A 9,621-nucleotide genomic window follows, 5' to 3' on the forward strand; every position below is an offset into this window, starting at 1 on the left:
GAAAAATTCGTGGAAATGAACTCAAGTGTGCACAGTGGTTTCTAACTGAAAGATAAGCAGCCTTCTTCTACTAGCGCCCCTAATGTATCGTGTCCTATAAAGTCCTCTCTCCTCTCTCCAGAATACATACTTCAGCAGTGACCTTTGCCCGCAAAATATTGTATATCTACAGGGAGTTTCCATAGCTGACCTACTGACTAACTGGGAGTTAAATAGAAGAAAGTCAACCAGCTGGTTCGCGGATTTCGTAGCACTCGTCCGTGTCAGTCCAGGATTATAATATGAACGTAGGTGTGTGTGTGATACGCATTATTCGTACAGAAATGTCTGATCACAGCATGAGAAAGTTCCATCTGGCTTTCATGAGAATGAAAATGTTGATCACCTTTCGACTGTGGCAGGACGGTCGCAGTCGATTCTCTGCAAGACTCGGAATGAGTAATTATGTCGAATAATTTGGAGACCTCATTACATCAAGAACAACAAAAAGGATGGTCCGTGTGGGAAGGTTTAATTGGCACCCAGATAAATAGGAATAGGATTGATTGATCAGGTTAGCATCCGGTGGTTGTGTATGGGCCGGGAACACTGCGAACATTGTGGTCCGATGGGCTGTGCTGGAAAAAGAAACAAATAGAAAGTGCAGTCACATCAGAGTACGGTCTGAATGGTTAGTTGTTTTACTTGGTCGTTTAACTGTTTAAGTAAACCAACACCTCAGAAGTCTACCGAATTTAAAGTTGACTTCCACGCACGAGGCTACCACCGCCCATCCAAAACCTGCATAGTGATATACTGACTCTTCATTCAAGCCATCTTCATGTTGAATGTTAATCACGAAAGTCTATTGTGTTTCCAGTATTCCTCTGGTGGCTTCTTCGCGGCTTTTACTAAATCTTGCTGCTTTGAAAACTCGAATATAACCAGTTACAGAGCACAGGCAGGTAGACTGCAGTTAGCTTACGTTATTCGGTTGGGTAATGATAGTTTATAGGTTGCTATGGTCATCAATTTAGTGTAAGTGGAGATCATTTGGGACATTGTGAGAGACGGAATAAGCGCAAATTTCCTTAGGCGGTGTCAAACTTTGTCCGCCCAAAATTAAAGGTAGTGCCTGATTTCACTCAACTATACTTAACTATACCGTCCGTGCTATAAAATCGCTACGGACACGGTAAGTTGACGAATAGTTTGAAAATCTAAATAAGTTGAGTTCCTATAGTTCGTATTGGAACAGTCCTCATTCCGTACCCGTGTAGACACTTTGATTGGTTCACAGCAGAAAGAGGAAGCACTTGACTCAACTTTTGCTCTAATTAGAGCTTATCAACAACGCACATCCCTTGTGGCAACGGGGTGTATATCTCGTACACTTTACATGTAAGGTTGGAGTGTTAACCATACTTCACCAGTACACACGGAATGCATTTGAATGATCGCATGTAAACGTGTTCATGTTCGGCATGTTTGGTTGGTTTACGCGACTACCCGAATTTCTCACTGTTGTAGCTGGTTACGGGATTTGTAGAATTCACGACAGTTAAGTAAACATCGTGTATGTGTCGACTGATTGATACGCCTTTCAAGACTTCCCAGTAAGCCAAACCACGCGCACTTCAAACCCGCTCAACAACTTTTCATTAATTTGCCCTGACAAGGAGAAACGGGACTTGGTGATTTTCTGAAAACCAAGGACACTGCAATCCCAACTTTGGTTTGCACCCCTTTAGTTAGTAATTGATTACTAGCATATTTTATTCTCAGTAATATCTTCTGTGTTGATCCTAAAGGAGGGAAAGGGCTCATGGATCGACCAACCTTACACGAGAATAGTTACACACTATTTTTGCCTAGAGAGAGGCGTTGTTATTAACCGTCAAGGGTATTAGGTTCATATTGGAAGGGCCATTCAAGAGCATCCATAAAGGAATTCACGGATGTTTCTTAATTGTGTTTGTTTTTGTGTTATTTTGAAGTAAAAATTGAATAAATAAATTGACTATTCACCAATTAACGGCACAGGAGCTAAGATAATTAACTAGCTGAATTATGCAAATGTTTTTCCCTTGTAGATTGCAACAACTGGAAGGCCGAGCGGCTACTGACGACAGCACAACTTCGCACGTACTCAACTAAGGATGCTTCCGCTGTCGATGGCGACCAGAAGCAGGATCTTGCATAGATAAATTGAGTAGCACAGTAATTCCGCAAAAAGGAGGAGGCTCCGAAAAAAGACTACTGTTCTACGGAGGTCTCGGAAGTAGTGCGGTGTGGAACCTTTTATGAGGATTCCCACAAGTGTCCGGAGAGTTTCTTCCTCCACAGTTTTCCTCCTGTACCTAGGTCACTCTACAGACCGTAAACCGTTGTGCGCCATTCTAGAGTCCCAACCTGATATTAATGTTGTAATCCGGAATCTTGATCCTGCGCGTTAAGTTTTTGTCTAGATGCCGTTCTGCAGAAAGTAAACGCGTAAGCCCATTTAGTGAGTGTATTATGGCGATATATTTATTACCTTTTTTGTAACGTCGAATATTGGAGGCAAACAAAGCGTATGCCGAGTAGATTTTGACATTTGCAATGCGCAGGATTGCGTACAAATGTCGGAATTGTCGATTACACTCTATTTTACTAAATGAAACCCTTCATTAGGCATTAGTAACCTCGTTCCAATTAGCAAGCTGGATAATCGAATGAGATGACATCTGGTCACCAGCTGGGGGCAGGAACTTTTGTGGTAAATGGCAAAGCCTACTGATTTTGGGGGATCAGCAGAAATATCACTGTGTATTTTTGATCAGAAAATGAAAATACAAGCAAATATGAGCCGAATCCTCTGGTTACCAGAAGAAACCTGCTTCAGGAAATAGTGTTGACCATTGATCCGAAAGGAAGAACATTTTTGCCAAACGTTGCTGACCCAAATTGACAAGTTCGTACGTTATTAAACTTCCACAATGGGACGGGAAGATGTAGGCTGTGGAATGTCATTTCGTGCGCTCAATACTGAAAACAATAAGGTTGTAGCCGTTTTAATGGGAACAAAACGATGGAGAGAGTAAATCGGTGTATCGATTTCTCTAGCTCAGGGTGAGAATAGTGGGCTCTTGATACGCAGACGCTCGGTCAGTACATTATTATTACAGTACATCATTATTATACATACATACATACATACATACATACATACATACTACATACATACATACATACATACATACATACATACATACATACATACATACATACATACATACATACATACATACATACAATACAACATACATACATACATACATACATACATACATACATACATACATACATACATACATACATACATACATACATACATACATACATACATACATACATACATACTATACATTATTATCAGTACATCATTATTATTTCTTCGTTGAGGGTCAATAGTTTCAGGTCGGCGTTGCACAGAAAGACTCCGAATGGTTCTCTGTGGTTGACCCGACTTCCTATGGGTGGGTCAATTAATCTGGCTATGAACTCTGGCTGACTGTCTCGTCACCTGACTTAAATAATGACACGTATTCCAGTCGTCTAACCAAACGGTAACTGAGCTGTCATAGATGGTGTAACATGAACAATAACACATACAGAGTAAAATACAGTGCTTTTCATCACGGTTAATTCATGCGCAGATTTTCACAAACCCCACAAACGTAGAAAGTATGGTTCTCCCGAAGCTAATCCTACTTGAACATCCACTGCCTTCAGTTACTAACCTTCAGTTATATCCATAGCTTCTCTGTCCGCCAGCAGTAGGGTCGTAACCAAGTGTTGCCCCAAGTGACAAATTTGTAAAATTTGCAGTGTTCATTGGGTCTCCGATTGCAGAGTTATTAATAGAACCAGGTGGCTTATCTGCATTGCGGTCCACCAAAGCCTTTTGGAGAGGAAAAAACAAAAAGGGGATCAGCTTACGTCGCCTTGAATCTTGCAAACACGGACGGAGGTGGGTGGAATTCATCCACGGAACCAAATTGCAAAAACACAGAAACGACATCTGGCAAAATTAGTGTATTCATTCATCAGCGCACAATGAATAAAGTAGCCGTTTATTTCATTATTTCAACCGACCCCACAACGTTTGCAAGCGATCAGTCGATGAACTATCGGTTCCCGAAATAACAAAGTAGCTTTCCGGCCAGGAGTTAAAACGGTTCTGGCTGAATAACCCTACACTGTTATCTAGAAAACAAAATGATGAAAATTAATGTTCGTCCTCTGCTCCCATAACTGACAGCTGAAATAATAATGGTAGTCGAAAAGTGTAGTCAACATCGGTTGGATGCTTTGAAAGCGGAGATTGTATAGATAGTTAACTGGTTGAACAAATAGGGTCACATCAAATTGGAAAGAGAGTGATCTAGGGTTCTGTTGACTAAGTTGATCTGATGGCGGGTGTTACATGACCAAAGCAAGCTCAAACCTAGTACGAATAGGTTTTGATTGCACAGTGCCCGGTCATGTAGTCGTGATGCCAGTGCTTCGGCTGTTGCCAAGGCATGCCTCCGAATCGACAATGGAAGTCTACTGGGCACTCCGCAGATTACTCGAGGTGACGCCGTTTGGTTAACTATGTGACTATAGGCAACGTGATCTTATTTGTGCGAGTGAATGTGCTAATATGTCTACCGCTCATTCGGCGTTAGAGGTGCTCATGCATTCTTTCGCTCAATTGTGCTGTCACCCGCATAACATATTTTCCTTAAGAAAGCACGAGGGGACCACACATCAACAATTTCGGCGTCGACAGTTTTCTTGCCTTTGCAGACGAAACTGAGCAATAGTCCTGTGGTAAACGGCAACTATGGAGTTGCTTTGGATCGGAGAGTGCCGGGATTTGCTGTGCCTGCAGACAGGTAGCCTTGATAGCGGACCGACCTCTTTGCATCGGTCGATACAGCTGATATCACAGGTCCTGAAGCCATATTCTTGGACATGATCTGTCTGAAAAGTGACTGACACATGCCACGTAAATGATGTGCTTCGGATCAGCTTCTAATGTGTCGCCAAGATATATCTGTAGAGCTGGGTTCGTCGAGGTGTCTCGCCATTTTTTCTGCATCAACGACACGTGCCTATTGAACTTCATGTGTTGCGCAGTCCATGTGGGCTTCCTGTATACGGGTCCCCTTAACGAAAACCTTGCTGACATGATCACATAGACATTCATGAAATAAAGCATATACTGGTAGGATGGCCTTTGGTTAATTTTAGGAAAATAGCGATTACCGAAAGACAGGATAACAAGAATGTCTACATATCTTTGAGAGAAACACGTATACCTAAGCTCATCAGTCAGCTGATCACCTTCAAGATGACCCCTGATGATGTCACTCGACAGGAAGTGATGGAAAAGACCTCCGCAGCTGCTGAATTAAACAGGGACTGCCCGCTGAATGTACAACACACAACTAGTTTCTATGGGGATTTTAAAGTCAAAACAGCGTAGTGAATGTTATAATCCGGCGTTGAGGTTGCCGTAAGCAACGTTTTTCAAGGATTTTGACAGCCAGTTGAATGCGGGTCAAATGCGTTGTTATTTGAGTTCGCTATCATATCTTCTGATGGGTGTGTTCCTGAGATCAGCTGCCAGTCAGACGTAACCAGCGTGTGTGAATGTTTTAACTTCGTGTGCGTGTACACGTGATAGCGCGTGTTCTATGCTCAGGATGTGCCCTTTTCCGTTGTTGTACTGGCTGTGATGTGTCATTGTTGTGATCCCAGCTTGAAAACCAGCCAATACGCTTACTAAGGTGTGTAATAGGTCCCAACCAAATAGACGGGATGCTGGTGCCGTCACCACGTTTGATGCGGTTGGGTTGCGTTGTCCCCAGGCCTTCAGCACACGTCCGTTCCACGTGTGACTTGAGTCCTGACTGCTGTATACGTGTACAATCGAAATTGATTTGATACCCTGACTAAAGTGCGTGGAGTGCAATGGCTGAGTCGCGCTCAAGTTTTTAAACCATTCTGAGTTTTTTAATTAAGGAAAACTCGCATGTCGGTTGTGCTCCGTTACCTGGTTGTCTGGCCTGTGTATTTGGCCTGAAATTCCACACACAGGATTTGGTAAACAAAGTGTGCTATTTCGGTTTGATAGAGTCCTTGGCTCTTACAAGGTGTCATTGTAAGACATTATCAATTCGGAAGACGTATCTTCCGAATGGCCTTTGAAGTGCCAATTCTATAGAGTATTCCCACGGTGACCGTTGGGTTTTCGTCATCCTGCCCAACCGTTTCCGGTAGAGTTCTGTCCATTTATTGGGCAATGAGCCTTATTGAGCACTTATTTTGTTGTAGTACCCTACTGACTCACTTCAGTTCGTTTGGTCGCCTGAACTTATCCGAGCATAGTGTCCCGACACGATTCACCAGCGATCCGACAACTGCGCGTTTGACGTACCGTGGTTGCGAACAATCATAATGCAAGTACCTCCCTGAATATATATGGGTTTTCTGCGGATTTCTACTAGGAATCCATGGTTAATGTTGACTGAAATACTACCCTTCTGTAAATAGTTGGAATATAGAATGTCAAGTCTCACTAACCGATGCGTCTGCACACTAACTCGATAGTTTTCGTGAGTTGAACGTTGTTTGAAAAAAAATTCATCATGGGAGAAAACACGTAAATTTTGAAGGCATATTTAGGCCTTCCACCAACTTCACGAATCTAAAAGTGGACTTATGAGTATAAATGTAAGTGTTGGTGTGCATGTTAAAAAAATGTACAATTGTGTGATATGAAGTATTGCTCATTTGAAAACGTGGGTCTCAGAGGAAATTCTTTACAAACTTATGAAAGGCCAGAACGCTCAAGACGTTAAAACGTGAAGTGATTCACTAAACCACTGTCCCTTAGTCAATCCACACAATTGGTTGACTTGTCCTATATCGAGAGAACTTGCCCTCGGCCTTTGCTGTTGGTTGTTGCTGTCTCAATATATCCATCAGCATCTGCAGGGGTATTTCCAAGTACTCATCCTTCTAAGTAGTTACACTATTCCAGCTCCTTTGCCAAAAATTCTCAAAAGTATGCTATATCGTGTTCGTAATGGCATCCTAGGTGTAACCAGTTGCCTCTTACTGTCAAGTATCACTTTACCACGCGTGTACTGCTAGCTGCAGTTAACCAGATCTCAAATGAATTGGTCTAGGCTGGCCGTTGTAGTAGGTATCAAATCACTGGAGTATCCCCAAAGCTTTTTGGACGTTTTGTTAATCCATTTATGTGGGTGAAATCTGAAGGCTCAAAATTAGCTAGTGAAATTGACGACAGTTTGCAACTCCTTATTTATACGCTGACAACCTGACGAATACTTTTTGATCTAGATCAGTAGAACCGACCACATCATGCAATGAATAATACTTACGATAAGAGCGATGTCAGCTTCTTTTTTGAAACAAACCGCATATGCTGTCATCATGACAAAACAATACCATTCGTACCAAATGCGTGAAAGAATGAGGAAAGAACTCGACCTATTCCTCAAACGAATTCAGTCAGATATCAGGAAATAAGCCGAAAAAGCTTAGGAAGTAGTAAATCCAGCTAAATGGGAGTGGTCAAGTTCAAAGGTCGACTGAGTCTCGTCCAGACGACCAATTAATCAAAGGTCATCCTGTTCAGAAACATGTATATCAACTGACATACTTTACTAGTCAGCCCACAACCACCAACGCGCAGATCCACTGCGCTTCAAAACCATTCGCCGATGACGAAACGGAACTGTCAAAACCAACGGCCATCGTTAGAGACCAAGCTACCAATATTCTCAACAATCTGTTTATCACTTTTGGCGCTAGTCTAAACTGACATCAGGCAATGAAAAGGTTTTTTAGCATTGATGACGTTAGGTCTTTCGCTTCCGACAAAATTATGTAATTTTCAATATTCTCACAATCTGTTTATCACTTTTGGCGCTAGTATAAACTGACATCGGGCATTGAAAAGGTTTTTTAGCATTGATGAAGTTAGGTCTTTCGCTTCCGACAAAATTATGTAATTTTGGGTGTCCTTTAATACAAAATGTCTAGACAATTTCGAGTAGCATGCCTATCGAGTGGCGAAAAGCTTTGTTTCACAGGACAACATTATCCCATTATATCCCATAATTTTTAACCAGAGGTGGCTGGTTTGCGCCTATATCTATGTGCTTGGTCAAGTGAAATGTCAGTCACCTAATTAAATTCAGTCGTAAGTGGATGAAGACTCGTGTAATTCTTGACATCGGAACAACTCGTCGATAGCAGCTTTGCAGCTGATAAGAATAATTTGGAAGAGGTGCTCATTCTTTTCAGCTAGTGCCACTACTCCTCACGGGTTATGTAGCATTGACGAAGACGAGCTTGCAACCTGGCCGCGATCGATCNCGGTTCAGCTATGCGAGGATTTTTCCTCATACTGTGGTTTGTGCGAGGCACAGACTAGACAGAACATGTAGTAACGCCTTTTCGGATTTTGCGACCGGAATTTTTTGTTTTATGATTTTTGTGCCAAGAGGGTTTTGCATTTCAACTGTTCGTTCGCATTGAGCTCTCATTGAAGATGTGTCATGATGGACACGGAACTTACCCTGGCTTCATCACGCCTGGGAGGGTTTCGCAACAGCAGAGTCAGCGGAGAATAGAGAGCGCAAACAATCGAAATAAACCAGAGCATCCTGTAAAGAAAGGAAAGTACGGTGCATGTGTGTTTCTCTAACAAAAGTCCGTTCCGGGACAATCTCCAGCCACTCCCACTCCCCGTTAATTTGAACTCTGGCGGATGCCCCTCGCTTAAATCCTTTAGTGATAATACCCTTGTAATCCTTGATACTGTATTTACAATGGTATGGTGTGATAAATGAAATTTAAAGAATTTCCATATCTTGCGTGGGTGACACCTCTTTGAAAACCTCCTTGTCAGGTTGCTCGTACTCGACCAGTTAGTAATATATTAAGGGTAAGTCATTCGTAAGCGTCCATATAAGTTGCTTTTTGTTGGCTTGCAGAGTCAGCACACGCATAATGTACAAATCAGTTAGAGATGAGTGAATGAGCAAAAACTAATAATAGTGTCAGTTTAAATGGTTTGTCATTAGTCACTTAGCTCAGCTATCTAGCATTTTACTGTATTGGAGAGCAGAAAACTTATGTGCACAGTGCATAGGAATCCAACCATCGGTCAACAAAACGTCTTCACAATCAGCAACAATAGTTCATAATAACTGTGGTGGCGTTGTTTGATGAAACAGGAGAAGAGGCTTCGACAGCCTGTATCTGGTACCCCAATACCAGAATTTGGGCGTGCATGATTGGAGTTGGTGACTGGATAACTGAATTTAGCCAACTTTTTGGTGTCAAAAACCCAGCAAATTTTTCTTTCCATCCTATTTCACTCCACTCTACACCGCAAAAATCTGCAAATTGCGTGTCATGCGGCAATCCCACTGCCAGGTTAACGCTGGCTAATAAACCGCACAATTTATTCGCAGAAAAATGGAAAGTAACCCATCTTTCACAGCGTAACTTTGACATCGGCTAGTTCTTTTCTCCACTTCAATTCAATCTCTTTCTAGAGACACGACGCTATGC

The 9,621-nt window shown here is 42.2% G+C and overlaps 2 protein-coding genes across 2 annotated transcripts in view; one reads left to right on the forward strand and one right to left on the reverse strand.

Moving 5' to 3' along the window:
• Positions 1 to 324: 324 nt before the first annotated feature.
• T265_06799 (hypothetical protein) overlaps positions 325 to 9,621 on the reverse strand; it is a gene marked incomplete at both ends in the record, with an annotated part of 51,580 nt that continues 42,283 nt past the window's right edge. The window contains 3 exons of the mRNA XM_009172164.1: positions 325 to 617; positions 3,762 to 3,922; positions 8,621 to 8,708. Coding sequence (XP_009170428.1) covers positions 3,764 to 3,922; positions 8,621 to 8,708 — 247 coding nt within the window. The remainder of the gene's footprint in view (positions 618 to 3,761; positions 3,923 to 8,620; positions 8,709 to 9,621) is intronic.
• T265_06800 (hypothetical protein) overlaps positions 5,360 to 9,621 on the forward strand; it is a gene marked incomplete at both ends in the record, with an annotated part of 64,526 nt that continues 60,264 nt past the window's right edge. Inside the window, one exon of the mRNA XM_009172165.1 lies at positions 5,360 to 5,493. Coding sequence (XP_009170429.1) covers positions 5,360 to 5,493 — 134 coding nt within the window. The remainder of the gene's footprint in view (positions 5,494 to 9,621) is intronic.

This window comes from Opisthorchis viverrini (assembly GCF_000715545.1).
Source record: "Opisthorchis viverrini unplaced genomic scaffold opera_v5_147, whole genome shotgun sequence".
NCBI classification, from domain to species: domain Eukaryota; kingdom Metazoa; phylum Platyhelminthes; class Trematoda; order Opisthorchiida; family Opisthorchiidae; genus Opisthorchis; species Opisthorchis viverrini.